Genomic DNA, 21,186 nt, shown 5'->3' on the forward strand with positions numbered 1-21,186 from the left:
TTAACACACATGTAGATAGATAAGGAGACCCGGCAACTTGCACATCCATATCAAAGTCTTTATTTAGTTACAGAATATTGATGAAAAAAACAGCTTACATGTTGGCTATGACTAAGGCTATTTGCTGAAACTTGAGCCACAACACCCCCAGGCACACAGGAACCCCCCCATGCCCGGATCCTCAATCAGGAGAGACCTTAATTCAGCAGCTCTGATCCATACATAGAATCCAAGATGGCGTCCACGGCCCAGCCTCATGCTGCCAGCGCAGAAGGCCTCCAGGAACACAGGCAAATGATGGCTCCGGAGACACTGCACCACTCCCTGATGGCTCATGTGAGAACCCAGCAGGCCTTGACACCCTCTCCAGCCTCCACAGAGTCCCTGGTAAGCCAAACCATAGAGGACTATGTCTTTCCCCCCATGGGGCCTAATATAGCCTGTCATGCTGGCACCTCACCCACTGACTACCAGGTCAAAGACTCTGACTTCCCTATGGCTGAGTTTTACCAGAAACTGTCAGATCTCCTGGAAAGAGGCTTGGCTCACACCGCATCTAAAATCACAGGGGACTTAAAATCTGACTTCCAGAATCTGGGAGCCAGAATGAAAATGATTGAGAACAAGCTAGACAAGACTGTTGCAGCAACAAACCAAAACTCAGATCATATCCAGATATTACAGGACCAACTAGATGTCACCTTATCCAGAATTGACGACTTAGAGAACAAGTCCAGGAGATACAATATTAAAATCAGGGGCCTCCCTGAGTCTATCACCAATGTTCCAGCAGCGGTCCAGGATGTAATAAAAAATCTGATCCCAAATATCCCCCAACACCGCCTGGAGCTGGACAGAGCCCACAGAGCCTTGGGATCCCTTAGGAAAGTCGGCACACCGAGAGACATCATTGCCAAACCTCATTACTATGCAGTGAAGGAGGAAGTCATGAAACAGTCTTGATTCATGCCCCGGGTACAATGCCTGGGTCACCACATTCAGATCTTCGCAGACCCTACCCTGCAAAATGCAGCGCAGAAGATTCCTGAAACCACTGCTGTCAGTTCTGACACAAAAGGACATTAAATACAAATGGGCCTCCCCTTTTGCAATGAAGTTCTCCGATAAAGGAAAGAACTACTCCTCCAATTTCTCGGAAGGTGAAAAACTCCTTCTCTGCCTGAAGTTTATCTTCCAGGAAGCTGACATGGACACGTCCAACAACATTCCTGGATCAGGCAAAAGACCAACACCTAGTAGCCCCCAATCCCCGCTCTGGAACAAGGCGAAGATTAAGAAGGCTAAAGATAATGGTCCCCCTTGACCATTCACTGTCTAATCTGGCTCCTTTCCTTCCTTTCTTACAACCCAGAGACAGGTTCTGGGTTCTTGGTTCCACTGAACCCACTAATTAGAGATTCATCTTGTTTCACTTTTTGGATGTTCTCTGAACTGGTTCCACAGTTCTACAAATTTTTGCCTGTTTAGCTGTAACAGTGATCTGACCTCCTTGGAGAATCACCGCTCTCTACCTTCAAGAAGTCGACGTCCTCGGAAGGAATGATTCAGACTCGTCCTCACCTCAGGGATCCTGGGTCACACAAAAAATGTTACCCTTTTTTTGTGTCCCCCCCCTTTTTTTCTTTTTTTTTCTAGGGGATCCCACCTTGGTGTGGGAGGTCCAACAGTAAAACCTATGGGCCCCCTCCTTTCTTCGCCCCCTCAGGGGAAAGGGAAGGCAAGGACCGTCCAGACAAGCCTTGGATTCATAAGTTATCCCTGTATTTCTGTTACCGATAGCTGTTGTTTTGCACTTATGATACATTACCAGGGGCACCCTGGCTTGGGGTGGTCCCCATGTGCCGCCACCTACCCCTCAGATCCCAGTTGGTCTCTGGGGGCTAGGTTGTCTGACCCCTCATAGGACAGACCCTTATTGTTTTTATGTTCAGTGGTTCTCGGGGGGCCTCTCCCCCCCCGGGACCCAGTTCTCTCATGCAAGGAGACCTTCATCTATCTACTCTGTCCCTTTCTACCCTCTTCTTTCCTCTTAATATTTCTTCTTTTCATATGTGCCTAACTTCACCATCTATTACAGCCCACCCAGGTACCTATCCAGCGATTCGCTCTGGAAAGTCAAATGACCCAACAAGAAACTGTCCTCAAAGATGCCCTGAAAGAAGACACCTATGGGTGAGTGACAGTAGAAGCAGCAACATTGCCCCTCCTGAGCTCCATGGCCGACCCCACAAAGAAAGTTCTTAAAATAGCTACCCACAATGTCCAGGGCCTAAACTCCCCTCTCAAACGGAGGAAAGTTTTTGACAGCTACAAATCCCTTAACCTGGACACTCTCATGCTGCAGGAGCCTCACTTTCCTATACGGTACAGTCCCAAATTCCTCCACTCTCACTTTCCCCACTTCCACTTCCACTTCCAAGTCTCTCTAACTTTAAAGATCCTGAAAGCAGGTTTAATGAAGGGCACGCTAGAGGGGGACCTATACTCTCTAGTATCCTATTACTCCCCCAATAAAGGACAAGATAAATTCCTCCAGCTCCTCATGGACACCCTGAATCCCCTTTTGGAAGGTATGGTAATTTGGGGGGGGGGGGAGCTCAAATGTGGCATTTGATCAGGGATTAGACAAAACCAAGCCTCTTAAGGCCCAATTTATCCGACCTACCAAAATAAGCCCCAAAATAGTCAAGCTACTCCATGCCCAGGGATTGGCAGATGTCTGGGGAGAACTGAACCCTACTAGACGTGATTTTACCCATTACTCCTACCCACACAACACATACGCTAGAATTGACCACAACCTGGTCCCCTTGTCCCTTCTTCCTATTGTCCTGCACCCTCAAATTAAAGACATGGCCTTATCAGACCACTCTTTAGTAGTCATGTCTATCCGATCTGTTGCCCACTACACAAAACGGGGACACTGGAGACTAAATTAATCCATTCTCTCAGACCCTATCAGAGCCACAGAAGTTACTAAAGTGCTTTAGGAATACTTCAAACTTAACAATGTGGAAGATATCTCAGCTGAAACTCTCTGGGCTGCCCATAAGGCCTTTATCAGAGGCATGATCATCCAGATAGCCACTCAAACCAAGCGAGGAAGGCTCACATTGAGCGACTAGAGAAGAATTATATAGCTCTGTGGGCTCAACACAAAAAGAATCCTTCCGGCACCCCAATAGCCCAAATAGACAAAGCCAGACTGGAACTTAATTTAGCCCTGACCACTAAAGCAGAGAAAGCCATCCACTGGAGTGGCAACAAATTCTATACACAAAAGGACAGGATAGGTCCATTACTAGCTACCAAACTATGCCCCCGAGTAAAGGTCCACACCGTGACCAAGATTTAAAGTGCTAGTCAGGAACCTACAGCCAACCCGACTAAAATACTAGAGGCATTCCAAGGCTTCTACTTCAAACTCTATAGCCCCCCTACACAGACCAACAGAGACTCCATATCCAGGTTTCTGGATGACCTTCCTATTCCGTTCATAGGTACTAAACACAGGAATCTCCTGGAGGCTGCCTTCACGAAGGAGGAGGTGATGAAAGTCATCAAGGGCCTCAAAAAAGGTTCAGCCCCTGGCCCAGATGGTCTTTCCGTCCCCTACTACCAAGCCTTCGTGGGTACCCTAGCCCTATACATGACAAAATTCTTTAATGCCAAAACGCAGGATGCCCCCCTGGGCACCCAACTCAACACAGCATACATCACGGTCTTGATTTGCAGAAAGCCTTCGACTCCGTGTCCTGGCCCTACATATTTTCCCTCCTGGAGCGCTGGGGTTTTGGACAGTGCTTCATGGGGCTAATACAGGCCCTCTATTCCCAGCCTAAGGCTCAAATTCGGTTGCAAGGTTACTACTCTCATCCAATAGACATTGCCAGGGGAACCAGGCAGGGTTGCCCTCTATCCCCACTCATCTTTGCCATTGCCATTGAATCCCTAGCCATAGCTATATGCCAAAACCCCAATATATAAGGGGTATCATGTGGCGACCAAACACACAAATGTGGTCTCTTTGCGGATGACATTCTCTTGTTTCTGACTTTCCCCCTAACCTCCCTACACAATCTCTGCAAAGTTCTAGCAGAGTTCTCCAAAATTTCAGGTCTCAAGGTCAATTACTCTAAATGGCAAGCCCTTAATGTCTCTCTCCCAACAACAGTCTCCCTTATCCAGCAGTCATTTAAGTTTGAATGGAGTGAATCTATAATCAGATACTTAGGGATCACCTTGACAGCCCGCACAGAAACCCTTTACACTCACAATTACCCGCCCTTCTATCGAAAACTGAAAACAGACCTTAAGAAATGGCCCAAACTTGAACTCTCCTGGCTAGGAAGAATAAACTCCATCAAAATGACCTTACTCCCGAGAATTCTATACCTATTCCGCCCCCTCCCTATCCCCATTAGGAAAGACCACCTAAGATCGTTTCAAAGTAAGATACTCAAGTTTGTATGGGAAAACTCAGGATACAGAATCCCCCAACACACTTTTTATATCTTCACAGATGAAAGGGAGGGCTGGGATTACCACACTTGCACAAATACTACTTGGCGGCGAGACTGGCCCAACTCTCCACAATTTACTCCAGACTCGAAAAACCAGACTGGGTCCGAATAGAAAGGCAAGCAGTTCCTTGTTTCACCCTGGACTTCTTACTCTGGTGCCCCAAGAAAAACCGACCTCTAATTCTAGCCCCTACGTTATGCCACTCCTGTGCCCTTTGGGACAACCTCCGAAACCAGCCAGCCCTGGTATCCACAGGACACCCTCTGGCACATTTATTTCACAATCCTGACTTTCCCCCAGACTTGGACATTAAATCCTTTAAGTCATGGCTGGACTAACGGCTGTATCGTATAGGACACTTCTTAACCCCCAAGGGTCCCATCACCCTTAGTCATGCATCAACAAATTAGAACTCCCAGACTCTAAGTGGTTCAGATTCGGGCAAATCTCAAACTTCCTATAAAAACTATGGACAGATAAAACACTTCCACCCAAATTTACAGCTTATGAACTCTGGTGTGGGCAGACCATGAAGCAAAGGGGAGGCATTTCTGTGATCTATTCGTCACTCTCTCTACCGACAACCAAATCTTCCTACATGACAACCTGGGAGGCTGACCTCCAACACGATTGGGACCTGGAGACCTGGCAGATAGCTTGTGCCAAATCTTTCAAAGGGATCCTAAACACTTCCCTGATAGAAACCAACTTAAAGGTCCTAACGAGATGGTACCTAACCCCCACCGGACTTGCATCTATCTACCCCTCAGCAGATCCTCAGTGCTTCAGGGGCTGTAAGCTCGATGGGGCATGGTGGGAGTGTGCCAGAATTAGTTCATTCTGGAAAAAAAAATGTAACCTCATATACAAGGTCACCAGCTGTTCGGTCCCCAGGTCCCCATCAGTCGCCTTACTTAATGCCCATGTCCCCCAAATCTCCAAGTCTAAACAAAAGCTGATCCACTTTATCCTCCTAGGAGCAAAGCTGACTATAGCTAGAGCCTGTAAACTAGGGATGGGCGAACGGTTCGGTTTGAGCATACGTTCGGGCAAAACTTTGGTTGTTCGGATGTGCCACGAACAACGGACATTATGCAGTGTTCGCGGCAAATTCGAAAGCCGTAGGACCCCGTAAAAAGTCTATGAGACACTAACATGAAAAACCAAAAGTGCTCATTTTAAAGGCTTATATGCAAGTTATTGTCATAAAAAGTGTTTGGGGACCTGGGTCCTGCCCCAGGGGACATGTATCAATGCAACAAAAAGTTTTTAAAAATGGCAGTTTTTTCGGGAACAGTAATTTTAATAATCCTTAAAGTGAAACAATGAAAATGAAATATTCCTCTAAATATCGTGCCTGGGGGGTGTTTATAGTATGCCTGTAAAGTGGCGCAGTTTTCCCATGTTTTGAAACACTTCCAGAGCAAAATTACATTTCTAAAGGGAAAAAAGTAATTTAAAACTGATCGCAGCTGTAATGATTTGTCGGGTCTTGGCAATATAGATAAAACTCATTGAAAAAAAGGGCATGAGTCCCCCCCAGTCCATTACCAGGCCCCTTGAGGGGAACTCTGAAACAAAAATTTTTTAAAAAATTGCGTGGGCCCCCCCCAAAATCCATACCAGGCCCTTTAGGTCTGGTATGGAAATTAAGGGGAACCCTGCACCAAATTTAAAAAAATAAATGGCATAGGGGTCCCCCCCAAAATCCATACCAAACGAAATTTGCATCCTTTTCTTCCCATAAATAGAACTTTCTTTTGATGGTATTTGATCACCTCTGCCGTTTTTATTTTTTGTGCTATAAATGGAGAAAAACAAAAATTTTGAAAAAAAATTATATTTTCTACTTTTTGTTATAAAAAAAAATTAAATAAACTCAATTTTAGTCATACATTTAGGCCAAACTGTATTCAGCCACATGTCTTTGGTAAAAAAAATGTCAATAAGTGTATATTTATTGGTTTGCGCAAAAGTTATAGCGTCTACAAACTAGGGTACATTTTCTGGAATTTACACAGCCTTTAATTTATGACTGCCTATGTCATTCCTTGAGGTGCTAAAATGGCAGGGCAGTACAACCCCCCCCCCCAAAATGACCCCATTTTGGAAAGTAGACACCCCAAGGAAATTGCTGAGAGGCATGTTGAGCCCATTGAATATTATTTTTTTTTTTTGTCCCAAGTGATTGAATAATGACAAAAAAAAAAAAAAATTACAAACAGTTGTCACTAAATGCTATATTGCTCACACAGGCCATGGGCTATGTGGAATTGCACCCCAAAATATATTCAGCTGCTTCTCCTGAGTACGGGGATACCACATGTGTGGGACTTTTTGGGAGCCTAGCCCAGGATTTCTAAGGGCGTAAATTTTTGATTTCACTCCTCACTACCTATCACAGTTTTGAAGGCCATAAAATGCCCAGATTGCACAACCCCCACCCCCCACCCCCCCCCAAATTACCCCATTTTGGAAAGTAGACACCCCAAACTATTTGCTGATGAGCATGTTGAGTCCATGAAATATTTTATATTTTGACACAAGTTGCGGGAAAGTGACATTTTTTTTTTTTTTGCAAAAAGTTGTCACTAAATGATATATTGCTCACACAGGCCATGGGCATATGTGGAATTGCACCCCAAAATACATTTAGCTGCTTCTCTTGAGTATGGGGATACCACATGCGTGGGACTTTTTGGGAGCCTAGCCGCGTACGGGGCTCTGAAAAACAATCACCGCCTTCAGGCTTTCTAAGGGCGTACATTTTTGATTTCACTCTTCACTATCACAGTTTCGGAGGCCATGGAATGCCCAGGTGGCACAAACCCCCCCCCCCCCCAAATGACCCCGGTGATTGTTTTTCAGAGCCCCTTACGCGGCTTGGCTCCCAAAAAGTCTCACACATGTGGTATCCCCATACTCAGGAGAAGCAACAGAATGTATTTTGGGGGGTATTTTCACATATTCCCATGGCATGTTTGAGCAATATATCATTTAGTGACAACTTTGTGCAAAAAAAAAAAAAAATTGTCTTTTCCCGCAACTTGTGTCACAATATAAAATATTCCATGGACTCGACATGCCTCTCAGCAAATAGCTTGGCGTGTCTACTTTCCAAAATGGGGTCATTTGGGAGGGTTTTGAACTGTCCTTGCATTTTATGCACAACATTTAGAAGCTTATGCCACACATCACCCACTCTTCTAACCACTTGAAGACAAAGCCCTTTCTGACACTTTTTGTTTACATGAAAAAATTATTAACCCCCAAACATTATATATTTTTTTAAAAGCAAATGCCCTACAGATTAAAATGGTGGGTGTTTCATTTTTTTTTTTTCACACAGTAATTGCACAGTGATTTTTCAAACGCTTTTTTGGGGGGAAAAAACACACTTTTTTAAATTTTAATGCACTAAAACACACTATATTGCCCAAATGTTTTATGCAATAAAAAAGATGATCTTAGGCCGAGTACATGGATACCAAATATGACATGCTTTAAAATTGCGCACAAATGTGCAGTGGAGACTAACTAAATACATTTTTAAAAGCCTTTAAATGCCTTTACAGGTTACCACTTTAGATTTACAGAGGAGGTCTACTGCTAAAATTACTGCCCTCGATCTGACCTTCGCGGTGATACCTCACATGCATGGTGCAATTGCTGTTTACATTTGACGCCAGACCGACGCTTGCGCTCGCCTTTGCGCGAGAGCAAGGGGGGACAGGGGTGCTTTTTTTTTTTTTTTCTTTATTTTTTTTTTGCTTTTTTATCTTATTTTTAAACTGATCCGTTCATTTTTTTTTTTGTATCATTTTTATTGTTATCTCAGGGAATGTAAATATCCCCTATGATAGCAATAGGTAGTGACAGGTACTCTTTTTTGAAAAAATTGGGGTCTATTAGACCCTAGATCTCTCCTCTGCCCTCAAAGCATCTGACCACACCAAGATCAGTGTGATAAAATGCCTTCCCAATTTCCCAATGGCGCTGTTTACATCCGGCGAAATCTAAGTCATGAAATGCTCGTAGCGTTCGGTTTCTTAGGCCATTGAGATGTTTGGAGCCACTCTGGTCTCTGATCAGCTCTATGGTCAGCTGGCTGAATCACCGGCTGCATTCTCAGGTTCCCTGTTGGGGGGGGGGGGGCATTCCCTCCCACTGCTTGTAAAAGCAGTCTAGAGGCTAATTAGCCGCTAGGATTGCTTTTACATGAAAGCCGACCACTGGCTGAAAAGAATGATACCAAGATGATACCTAAACCTGCAGGCATCATTCTGGTATAACCACTCAAAGTCCAGCAACATACCAGTACGTTGCTGGTCCTTGTTGGGCATATATTGTAATCTTTTTTTTTCTTGCAGCCTGTGGGCTTAATGAAAAAAAAGAGATTGATCGGTGGGTATGCCCACCATTAGAATACCTCCCTTCATCCACCCACTTCTAATGATGGATATACATGCATCATTTATATATGCCGAAGCATGGGGGCATCCTCCCGCAAAAGGTAGGAGAAAATCACTCCTCCGCCCCTGTTGCCCCCATGCTTCAGCATATATCACCTGTAACTTTTGTAACTGTAACCGGTTCCAGGTTCGGGTCTCTCAAAATGCGATGGCATCTTGGGAGACCCTGTGAAAGTGTGTCCTAGTCTGTGCAATGCTGTACCCTATGCTAATACTAAACTAGTGAATGGTAGCGTTCAAAACATTCACCAATGCAAAGATCAGGATTGTCAGGACAGGAGGGACAATAATAGTAGGTGTCACGCCTATATCCGTGCTTGCTGCAGACACAACATCTTTTTTGGGGGGATTCATTGGGTAGGGGTACTTGGGAGGACATAAAGAAAATGCGTCTCATGCAGCCGACTGCATTTGGTTGGGGATGTGAATGGGGGAAGTACGGGCGCTGCAGAAGTGGTGGGTTCCCAATTAGGATTGGCGAATGCAGCAGGAAGGGCACTATGGGCACGACAGGCCTGTGTTTGTCTTCTTCTTGGTGGCAGTGGGACACTACTTGTGCTTGCCACCTCACCAGCTTGAACTGCACTTATGGGACTTGCCACGTCACCACGTGTTACTGCAGTGCTGCTTTGACTACGACCAGGGTGTACTAGGCCGCTGATGCTTGCCAGTTCACCAAAACGCTACCAAAAAAACTGTTAGCGATCGCAGGGATCAGGCCTGACTCTGCAAACGCTGCAGTTATGCGTTTAGTGTTTTGTAAGTGACAGTGATCGATCGATACTGCACTTGGGTGGGCTGGGCTGGGCTGGGCGGAGGGGCAAAACGTAGGTGCTAGCAGGTATCTGGGCTGATCCCGCTAACACTGCATTTTTGGGAACCCTAAACTGCTGGGAACGCTAGTATAGATCTGATCGGATCAGATATTGATCCGTTCAGATACTATACCACTAAGGGAGATGTACGGTGCGTGCGTGGGTGTTAGCGCTACTGGCACTAACCTGACGCTGCCTGGGGCTGGTGTTTGCCAGTTCACCAAAACGCTACCAAAAAAACTGTTAGCGATCGCAGGGATCAGGCCTGACTCTGCGAACACTGCAGTTATGCGTTTAGTGTTTTGTAAGTGACAGTGATCGATCGATACTGCATTTGGGTGGGCTGGGCTGGGCCAGGCGGAGGGGCAAAACGCAGGTGCTAGCAGGTATCTGGGCTAATCCCGCTAACACTGCGTTTTTGGGAACCCTAAACTGCTGGGGACGCTAGTATAGATCTGATCGGATCAAATATTGATCCGTTCAGATACTATATCACTAAAGGAGGTGTATGCTGCGTGCGTGGGTGTTAGTGGTACTGGCGCTAACCTGATGCTGCCTGGGATAACGCAGACCCTGTCTGACCCTAAAACCTAAGTTATATCACCGCCGGGCGATCAGGGGGCTAAACCTTTATTCGGTGATAAACGGCGGGTGCCCTGACACTATAAAAAATAAACAAACTAACCAGCATCACCCGTAACAGTTATACGGTGATCACTGGTGAAAGGGTTAACTAGGGGGCAATCAAGGGGTTAAAACATTTATTATGTAGTATATGGGGGTCCCTGACGCTATAAAACACTGACGGCGAACCTATATATTTACCTCCCTAACTAACGTCACCAGTGACACTAATACAGCGATCAGAAAAATGATCGCTTAGTAACACTGGCGACGGGGGGTGATCAAGGGGTTAAAACTTTATTAGGGGGGGTTAGGGGGGTACCCTAGACCTAAAGGGGGCTAACACTAACTGCCCTACCACACTAACTGTCACAAACTGACACCAATGCAGTAATCAGAAAAAAAAAAACTGCTTGGTGTCAGTGTGACCGGGGGGGGGTGATCAGGGGGGGATCAGGGGGTAAAGGGGGGTGTAATGTATGCCTGGCGTGTTCTACGGTGTGTGTTTTACACTCACTCTGATGTCTTCTTTCCTCGGCACCGGAACGGAAAATACTGAGCCGAGGAGAGATGACATCACTTTCTCTGCCTCTGTTTACTATACAGAGGCAGAGGAAGATTCTCATTGGCTGGGAGCAATTGCGAGGGGGGGCCACGAATGGAAGGCCTCCCCCTCATGTGTGATCGCTCCCGGACAGAAGCTGACCGCCTCGGGCACCGGGGGGGAGTCCGATCGGTACGTGATTCTGCCTGCCCATGCCATTCTGGGTAGTGGCGGTGGAGAGGGGGGATTTTCCCCCTGGCACAGAATGATCCCATTAGGGGTGCCGGGGGGCAGGGATTTCCCCCTTCTGGTCATGCTGTCGCTCCCCTCCATATCCCAGCCCAGGTCCAAGATACCTGTTGAAGTCTTTATAAAGACCAGGCCATAGTTGACAGGAAACCCCAAGTGACCTGACTTACCTAGTTGTATGTTGATATAACGTACTGTGATGATTTTTCTTTGGTTTGAAAAATAAAAACCTTTTGAAAGTAAAATAATCTGTCTAAAAATGTTCATCTCTTTTATTATAGACAACTGCTCTACTTTTAAAGTATATATGTACAAACATTACAAAAGATGTTTGTAGACATATATACTTTAAAAGTAGAGCAGTTGTCTATAATAAAATGGATAAAAAATGTTTAGACAGATTATTTAGGTCCTTTCCTATCCCAGGAGTTAAGAGAAGAAAATCTACAACATGCCCAACTACCCATCTATCAAAAAAACTGAATGCCTACAGGCTCCGGTGATGGAGATTTGGTCTTCATTTTTTACCTTCTAATGATTTAAGTTCCTTAGTAAAAAATCCACACTCTTCAACAATCCGATCTTCTATGGTCTTCTTTCCCATGCCAAAGTCTCGTAATTTGCTGAGCGTGAACCTTCTCATGACTTTCCAGTTCTCTCCATGGCTGAATGGGACACCTGTGAAAGAACAGAAAATTAATCAGCCCTACAAATCTTTATTTGTCATGTTATATCCAGAGTGTATTAAAACAAAAACTGGAGTCAAATCAGATTTTTAATCATTTGCTGACTTCTACACATTTCATATAATTACCGGTGAGCGTTGAGTTAGATCACACAAAACATTTGCTTGAGGTAAACTTAAGATACATTCAATCCAAGAATCCACATATTAGCCCTGTAAACTAGTTTTGGTAAATGAGAAGAGCTTGATGGATTAGACTTAAAGCAACATACACTATATTACCAAAAGTATTGGGATGCCTGCATTTACACGCACATGAACTTTAATGGCATCCCAGTCTTAGTCCGTAGGGTTCAATATTGAGTTGGCCCACCCTTTGCAGCTATAAGAGCTTCAACTCTTCTGAGAAGGCTGTCCACAAGGTTTAGGAGTGTGTCTATGGGAATGTTTAACCATTCCTCCAGAAGCGCATTTGTAAGGTCAGGCACTGATGTGGGCGAGAAGGCCTGGCTCACAGTCTCCACTCTAAATCATCCCAAAGGTGTAATTTGCCCCTTTTACAGCTGTGTTGATAAATAAGCTTCTCTAGTCGGATGGTCTCACCCATTTGAGTAATCCATTCTTGCACTGTGGGAGGGTCTGTGACTTCCAGTGCCTCAGAATTATTTTACGGGCCTGAAAGAGAGCCCTGGCAATAGCCCTTTTAAGGATGTCCTCAATTAGAATAATAGCTAGGACACCTAACAAGCAATGATTAGGGGCCAATGGAATCTGGGCCAGGAATGCAGCTCTGGATACCTCCATAGAAGATGTATAAAATCCCCATGATCCCTACAGCATCTAGTGCAGATGGGGTGATCAACAGTCTTTGATCGCTTACTTCTCGGGCTTAGAGGCAGTGGGGGAGAGATGCAGCATGAGACTGAAGCTGCATCCACCTAGGTGTGAGTGAATGTTTTCTTTTTAAATCCTGCACTTTTCTTTTAAGAACATTCTAGTGCAACCGAAAAGAGAAGTGGCATGCGGTCACACTGCACCACCTATTCTGTTACAGCTATAAGAGTACTTGCTCAAGAGTTGTGTTAAAATATCATATTAATTTACTTTTTGGAAGTGTTTTCTGTGGAACTGTTGGAGTTTTATTCACTGTGTTAATATAATTTACAGCCGTTAGTACTTAATAGCATGACTTAGTGCTGTACTCAGACTGCTTGCATTACATTTCTGAGCCAAGAAGCAAGGGACATTAAGACTTGTAGTGGGGGCGTGTCCGGACCTGCTGCTGGAAGGACGTGTGTGATCAGAGCTCCTCTTGGATCTACAACCATCTGTGGCCTTATGCTGTGCCCCCGCAGTCATAGGCCATATATTATTGATCCCAGACCCCTGCTGAGCTATCCTGGACTAATATTTAGGACCCCGGCGGGTCTGATCTTGTTCTGCAGCTGAACTTTCTCCCTGCCACCGGAGCTTTCCGCCGCCATCTTGGGGCCTACAGACGGACCGGCGGCGCTCTCTCTCTCTCCCTATCTTAACCTGTGGGCTTACGGATTGAGGAGTGACTGTTCGGGACCTGCCCTGACTGGACCGATCGGCTAGTGGATCCGGGGAGGCCGCGAAGAACTATCCGGCGCCCGGATTCGTGCATTGCGCCCTAGCTACCTGACGCGGCCTGCGGGCTAAATTTCAGGCATTCCGGAACGCAGTGAGTAAATCCGCCCACTACCGGGTCCCTGGGGGGAGTCAGATCACCCAAATCATCCCTTTCTCTACCCCCGTGGATGCCCCAGTGACTGCAAACGGCCGTGTCTCCCGATCCGGCGGCCTTTAACTAGGATAGACTGAGGCTTCGGCCTACTTCTGGAGCCCGGCGGCCATCTTGGGACTCTCACATACACCCAGAAGCCACCCTCTGTCCCCTCAGCTGCATAGCTACTTGCAAGGGGCTGGGGACTGCAGGAATTGCTTTTCTCACCCCAGACTCTCAGGAGGGGGAGGCAGAGATGTAATTAGGGAGTTGTGAGGATCTAGGTGGAGCACAATAATACCCTGAGAGAGATGCTGCCTAAATAAACCCTGGGCGCCTGCCTGCTCACCAAGACCTCCATACAGCAATATTAGCAAACATAAAACATTGGAGGTAAGCCTGCATGTTTGATCACTAAAACCTCTGTGTACCTCATGGGCAAAATTGGCCAACAGCAACGAAACTACAAACCACTAATTGTGTCACGAGAAGAACCAACAATGGAGCGTTATGTTACCAGACCACAGTCAGCCTCCTCTAATTCCTCCGCGAATCCTTTCGCCTTACTGGACCCCTCCCTGGACTCAGAAGATACCGCAAACTCCTCCCTGACTAGTTCGCAAAACCCTGCAACTACTCCTTCACCCCTGAATATGACCCTCACCCCTGACATCCTGGACTCCAAGCTGCAACTTTTACTTCAACAGATTACGTCTAATGTTTCGGCTGAGGTGAGCAAACTAGCTGCTGAATTGAGAGGGGAAATAACCCAAATTGGAGATCGCACAGACACTCTGGAGAATAAATTCGACGAAATGGTAAATTATGTACAAGCAATTGAGGAGGAAAATCATAACTTACGCCTATCTGTATCTCAGCTCCAATTACAGCAAGAAGACTTGGAGAACAGAGAAAGACGACAAAATCTACGATTCAGAGGGATTCCGGAAACAGTGTGTGACTCTGAACTCCGACCTTACCTTTTGAGCCTTTTTAATAACTTGGCTCCCTCAGTTGTGGACATAGATTGGCGATTGGACAGGGCCCATAGATCCCTGGGCCCTAAACCACCGACTGGAGCCAGACCCAGGGATGTTGTGGTACGGTTTCACTACTTCGAAAGTAAAGAGGCACTAACCCTGGCAACCCGCAATAAATCCCAAATTACACACAAAGGCGCTAAGCTGCAGATCTTTAGCGACCTTTCCCCCATCACTCTCGCTAAACGGAGGAATCTGCGCCCCTCACCTCACATTTACAACAACACAAGATACCATATTACTGGGGATTCCCTTTCCGTCTAGCTGTATCCAAAGATGGAGCCCAATATTCTTTGCGTGATTTGCAAGAAGCAGAGGCCTTCCTGAAAAGTTTGGGTCTCCCCCCTTACCGGAAGAAGATAATAACCTTCCTAACACACAGGCCCGACTGCCTCCAACTACACCTACTCGCATCTGGACTCCTGTTCGGGGCAAATCAAAGAAGCACCTTTCTACTCCTCAACACCTGAGATCTTCTAAGCAACCCCCTTGAGCACCCCCCCTGATCACTCTTATTCTTGGTTCTATTTCTCCCTGCCTTTAGCATTACCGTTTCTTCTCAGAGCTTCGGACAAATTTTTTCTTTTTTCTAGACGAAACGACATTGCTGTCTTGGCCCCTTCAGTTTTTGTATCTGCCTCGACCCTTTTTTTCGGGGCAGAATATTTCTCATCCCTTGAGATACATTTACTAAAGGTTTTTTGGAATTTCTTAAGTGTCAAGCATACCTGTTATATTTGTTATCCTCTTCAAAAAATTTTTCTTTTGTTCTATTTTTTGTCTTTTCCGCTTACATGTGCATAAGGTGAGCGGCGGCCCCTCTCTCATCTCCTAAAAGCAGAATTGCCAGATGGAGGTCCGCCCACGTCCCCATCAGGCCCTGGTCTACGCCCAGGGCTCCCTGAGAAACTGTTTTCTCTCAGGTCTACAGAATTTTGAACTTTTTTTCTTGATTTTTCTTTTTTGTTTTTTCTTTTTTTTACAGTTTTTGTGCATATCTAATGATGTGTTCCATAGTTTGAGACCCCACGGTCACTATCACTTTACTCTAAAGGAAAAAGAATTTGGAGTGTGTTTTTCAATGATTAGAGTTGGACAAACGTTTATTATCATGATTAATTGTAAACTGCAATGTGTTTTTTCCTATTTTCATGCTACTTCCAGGTTTATAGTACTAGATGTATTTACACTAGCATTCCTAGATAGATCACAGTCATGGCCCTAAAAATTATGTCCTATAATGTAAAAGGCCTGGGCTCCATTGGTAAACGCTGGATGGCCCTGAAAGATTTCAGGGCCTCGGGAGCAGACATAGTGATGATCCAGGAAACCCATTTAGGGGCGGGAGGATCATTAAAATTTGCCTCCAGGTTTTTTCCCATCTCCTATCTTGCCTCTGATTCCACGGGCAGGGCAGGAGTGGCTATCTTGATCAGGAAAGCATGTCCTGTCAAAGTTCGGAGATCACATGTAGATCCTCATGGGAGATTTCTTATCCTAGATTGTGAATACATGTCTACCTCTTTTACACTGGTTAATTTATACGCCCCAAACACGGGCCAGATTGAGTTCCTCAACAAACTCTTTGATTCCCCCCAATACCACTCACAACCTTTTATGGTGGTTGGTGGAGACTTCAATCTGGTCATGTCTCCCAATAGGGACAGACAAACGCTTTTTAGTACCACCCCACCTAAAAGAGTATTGTCTCAAGCCAATGCATTCCGCAAATGTATTAGATCATACAGATTATTCGACTCATGGAGGATAAAACATCCCTCTGACAAACAATTTACGTTTTACTCACCAGCTCATAAAATGTACTCCCGTCTTGATCATTTTTTTATCTCGGCTCCACTTATCCCCTATGTAGTTGAATCAGACATCTCCCCTATTACATGGTCGGATCACGCACCCATTACACTAGAACTTATGTTATCCCAGACTTATACTAAATCCTGTCACTGGCGTCTTAATGACCACCTCTTGCAGTCTGAAGTATCTCGTTCTATCCTAGCAAATAGCTTGAAAGACTACTTTACACTCAACTCCGGATCGGTATCTCAGGTTTCTACGCTGTGGGAGGCACATAAGGCTGTTTTCCGAGGTGCATGTATAGCTGAGGGCTCTCGACTGAAGAGAGATAGAAACAGTTTATTGCAGTCCTTAACGTCTGCTCTAGTAATTGCTGAACGGAGGCTTTTGGGTGGTCCCACGGTGCAGAAACTACGTAAAGTCACTCACCTTAGAGAACAAATTAAATCAACAAAACTTGACAAAACAGCTAGGTCCATGCTGTGGACGAAACAGAAATTCTACGAATTCTCAAATAAGCCCCACAGGATGTTAGTCAATAAGTTATGCCCTCGTCCGTTCAACTCCCTGCCTGATTTCCTACTGCAGACAGATGGATCTAGAACACATTGCCCTCGTGAAATGTCAAAAATTTTTGGTAGCTTTTATAACAAACTGTATAATTGCCTGACTCCGGAGAACCATTTTAATTTTACGCAGGTAAATTTCGAGTCCTTTTTCTGCAATATAAAATTACCAAAATTATCTAAAACAGACCTGGAGTGTTTAAATGCAACAGTGTCAGCTGAGGAATTACTGGCTATAATTAAAAAACTACCATCACACAAATCCCCTGGCCCAGATGGATTGCCCTACTCCTACTACAAATCTTTTTTTGACATTTTATCTCCTCATATGCTAGCCTTATATGATTCCCTTCTTAAGGGAACTCCCCCACATTCCCAGTTTTCCCACTCGTTCATTTCGGTTATCCCTAAACCTGGAAAGGATCCCTCTATCCCGGACAACTATAGACCCATAGCCCTCCTAAATTCGGATTATAAGATATTTACTAAAATACTCGCTACCCGACTTTCCGCATTTATTCCCAAATTGATACACAGGGATCAAGTGGGATTTGTTCTTGGTAGACACGCAGGAGATAACACCCGTCGTACAATAGACCTAATAGACCTTTTAGATAGAACCTCACGTTCGGCATTGATCTTGAGCCTAGATGCGCAGAAAGCTTTTGACAGGCTAAGTTGGCCCTACATGTTTGCCACTTTAAAAGTATATGGCTTTGATGGTTCTTTTTTAAAAGCCTTGGAAGCCTTGTATTCAAATGTTTCAGCGCAAGTGCAAATGTCATCCTTCATGTCTCCTAGTTTCCCCATGACAAATGGAACTCGCCAGGGCTGCCCCCTATCACCGCTGCTTTTCATTTTATGCCTAGAACCCCTAGCCGAGTCTATTCGTGTAAATCCAGATATTCGTGGGGTGGTGATGAGACAGGGGGAGTATAAACTATCATTATTTGCAGACGACATTCTGTTAACTATCACCAACCCGCTGATATCTCTTCCCTCATTACATAAATTATTGACTTCTTTTAGTGCTATTTCCGGGTACAAAGTTAACAACTCTAAAACCGAAGCCCTTCCTATACACATTCCAAGACTATTATTATCCCAACTTAAAGAATCATACCCTTATAAATGGTGTAGTAACTCTCTTAAATATTTGGGTATCCTACTCACCCCTCACTATTCCTCCCTTTATAGTACCAACTTCCCTCCTCTTATATTGGATATAAATAAGTCCCTGTCGTCCTGGACCAAGCATCCCTTGTCTTTACTGGGCAGAGTCAATGTATTAAAAATGTCTATCTTACCCAAGCTACTTTATTACTTCGAAACTCTCCCAGTAGCTGTACCCGCCTCACAATTAAAAACACTTCAAAGATCCTTTTTACAATTTATATGGAATGGCGGTGCTCACCGCATAGCAAGTTCCGTGATGTTTTCCATTAGGTCCAGAGGAGGTCTGGGAGCCCCGGACATCACTAAATACTATCACGCAACACACTTAAGGGCCATCATCTCTTGGACTTCCTTAAATGCACCTAACCAATGGTCCGCCATTGAGAAGGGGGTACTTTATCCGGTCCATCCGAGCTCCTTGGTTTGGGGCGCTCCCCCTGTTTTAGACCCTATCTATAAACGTCAGTGTACTGGCCCAATGACACTAACTTTAACCATTTGGCGCAATTGCCTCAAACGTTATCCTCTCATGTCCCCATGCTCCCCTCTTGTAAATGTACTACTTAATCCCCTCATTCCAGATAGTATGTCCCTGGGTAGGATCTTTTCATGGATAAATGTGCATCTTTTCCAGCTGCGGAACCTAGTTCATTCCATAACAAGGAAGCTACATCCCTTTGACGTTTTAAGAGAGAAATTTGATCTACCACCACACTCTTTTCACTTCTATTTACAGGTTAGACATTTTTTTCATTCTAAATCGCCAACCCTGACCCTGGATAAACCAACTACCTTTGAACACTTGTGTGCTCAAGGCCCCAATCAATTACACCTAATTTCATGTATCTATCGTATCCTCCATGAGCCAACCCCAATTTCGGAAACATTACATCATTACATGCGCAAGTGGTCTCAGTTGGTGGGCCGTCCTGTCACGGTGCAGATGTGGGATAGGATCTGGTCCTCTACCTTTAAATCATCTAAATGTGTCACTCAGAGGGAGACAAACATTAAGATTCTCATGTTTTGGTACAGAACTCCCGATGTAATCCATAAGTATGATCCTTCAGTTTCACAGCTCTGTTGGCGGTGTGGATCTGACATAGGCTCACTATTCCATATCTTCTGGCAATGTTCCTTGATACAACCTTTTTGGAATGATGTTCATTTGCTTATACAAAAGGTAACTGGGGTGTCCCTTCCGTTGGATCCTTTGAACTACCTTTTGGGCCTCCCCCCCTCAGGGGTAACAAAAAAGACAAACAAACTGATATCCTATATAATGCTAGCTGCCAGGAGGATTATCCCATTGTTCTGGCTATCCAATACACCTCCCCCATGGTCCGGATATCTACATTTAGTGACTGAGATTCGGACAATGGAGTTCTTGACAGCTTCGGTACATGACTGCATCCCCCAATTCAATAAAATATGGGAACCATGGGATCTTTCGGAATTTGGGACCCCCATACTACCAAATATGCCCTATTCTTAACACAATTTAATTCTATATTTCCTGTGTGAGTGCTCTGAGCTACCCACGGGATATTGGTTACTTTCCTGCAGTATGCTTATCGCATTCATCATAAAGATTTAACTGAATACATATATGTGCCTTATGTATGTGAACACTCTTTTATCACTTACATCTGTTTGTTTTTTGTTCTTGTTTTCATTATGTTTGTTTATAATGCACTTTTGTTGATAGTGCAATGTACACCCTGATACAATTTTTGTACCTATTCTTGGATACTTAAATAAAAATACAATTTAAAAAAAAAAAAAAAAAAAAGACTTGTAGTTCTGTGTTCAGCCATAACTGAACTCATGAGTCTTTCTTAGACTACATCTCCCTGCAAGCTTCTAATTAAGAAGGGGGATTAAAGGAAAGGCTATTTAAGAAATGTGTCCAGCGGCCCTGCTCTCTTCTCACCAGGATCCATCAGTGAGCATCAGAGCTGCCATCCGGCTACTAGGACCGTGGCGTACTATGACCCTGTGAGCCATTGCTGCCCCTGCCTGGGTGGGCCTGCATCGCTGTGCCACATCAAAGGATCCTCTGTCCCTCCTGCTGGCGATCTGCAGAACTCGATCCAGGGGCCAACTCAGACCACTGTGTTCACATCTAGCTGACCTACCATATCCATCCTTACACTGGCTGGGGTACAGACCCCTAATCACTTCCTGTGTGTGCCGACTACTTTCAGGATCTGGTGATCGGACTCATGACCAAATTCCCTTCTCTTCAGTAACACTCAGCACATGGACACTGCATGCACACATCATAACCTGGATTACAAAGGAACTTGTCACTTCTGCTATAAACATTATTAGCTTGCTGACTGCTCGAACCCTCTCTCCTTTGCTCTCTCATTTTCACATCTGAGTTCCAACGTGCCGGAAAAGACTGTGTTTAGGCCTGACACTAGACTACCCTTATCCCATTAACTGCAGGATGTGAGTTGGCCAAGATACAGCTTAACCCCCCTCCCCCCCACCATAGAAGCAAAGTTTCCTGCAGGCCAGCCTTTCTGTAGTCATAGCTCCCATAATTGAGCTCCCTGGGCACATTATTCATTACTGTCTGCTCTGTTATTCTGAACATTACTAATTGTTGTGTGTTCACCTTGACCAGTCTTGGGTGTTCTCCCATTTTTTTGGCTGATTGACACCTTTTTTCACCCACTATTTGCCTTGGTCAATACAGAGGTCTGCTAAATTCAGTTTACATTGTGTCTGTGGTTCATTTAAACGGGTATACATCATGTCAGAACCTAGAGTGTCAGATGGGCTGGGATGTTCCCAGAGTCAGGGCAGCACAAGAGGACAAGCATTATCCAGCAGCCCCTACTGGGGTAGCACTACAGTTCTACCATGTTATGCCAACTTATTCATGTTTCCAATTCTC

The 21,186-nt window shown here is 44.9% G+C and overlaps 1 protein-coding gene across 1 annotated transcript in view; it reads right to left on the reverse strand.

Annotated features, from left to right (window-relative positions):
• Positions 1 to 21,186, reverse strand: part of LOC141139200 (cytochrome P450 2K6-like) — a 116,996-nt gene that overhangs the window by 42,824 nt on the left and 52,986 nt on the right. The window contains exon 3 of the mRNA XM_073625118.1: positions 11,778 to 11,927. Coding sequence (XP_073481219.1) covers positions 11,778 to 11,927 — 150 coding nt within the window. The remainder of the gene's footprint in view (positions 1 to 11,777; positions 11,928 to 21,186) is intronic.

Source organism: Aquarana catesbeiana, linkage group LG04 (assembly GCF_042186555.1).
Source record: "Aquarana catesbeiana isolate 2022-GZ linkage group LG04, ASM4218655v1, whole genome shotgun sequence".
Lineage (NCBI taxonomy): Eukaryota > Metazoa > Chordata > Amphibia > Anura > Ranidae > Aquarana > Aquarana catesbeiana.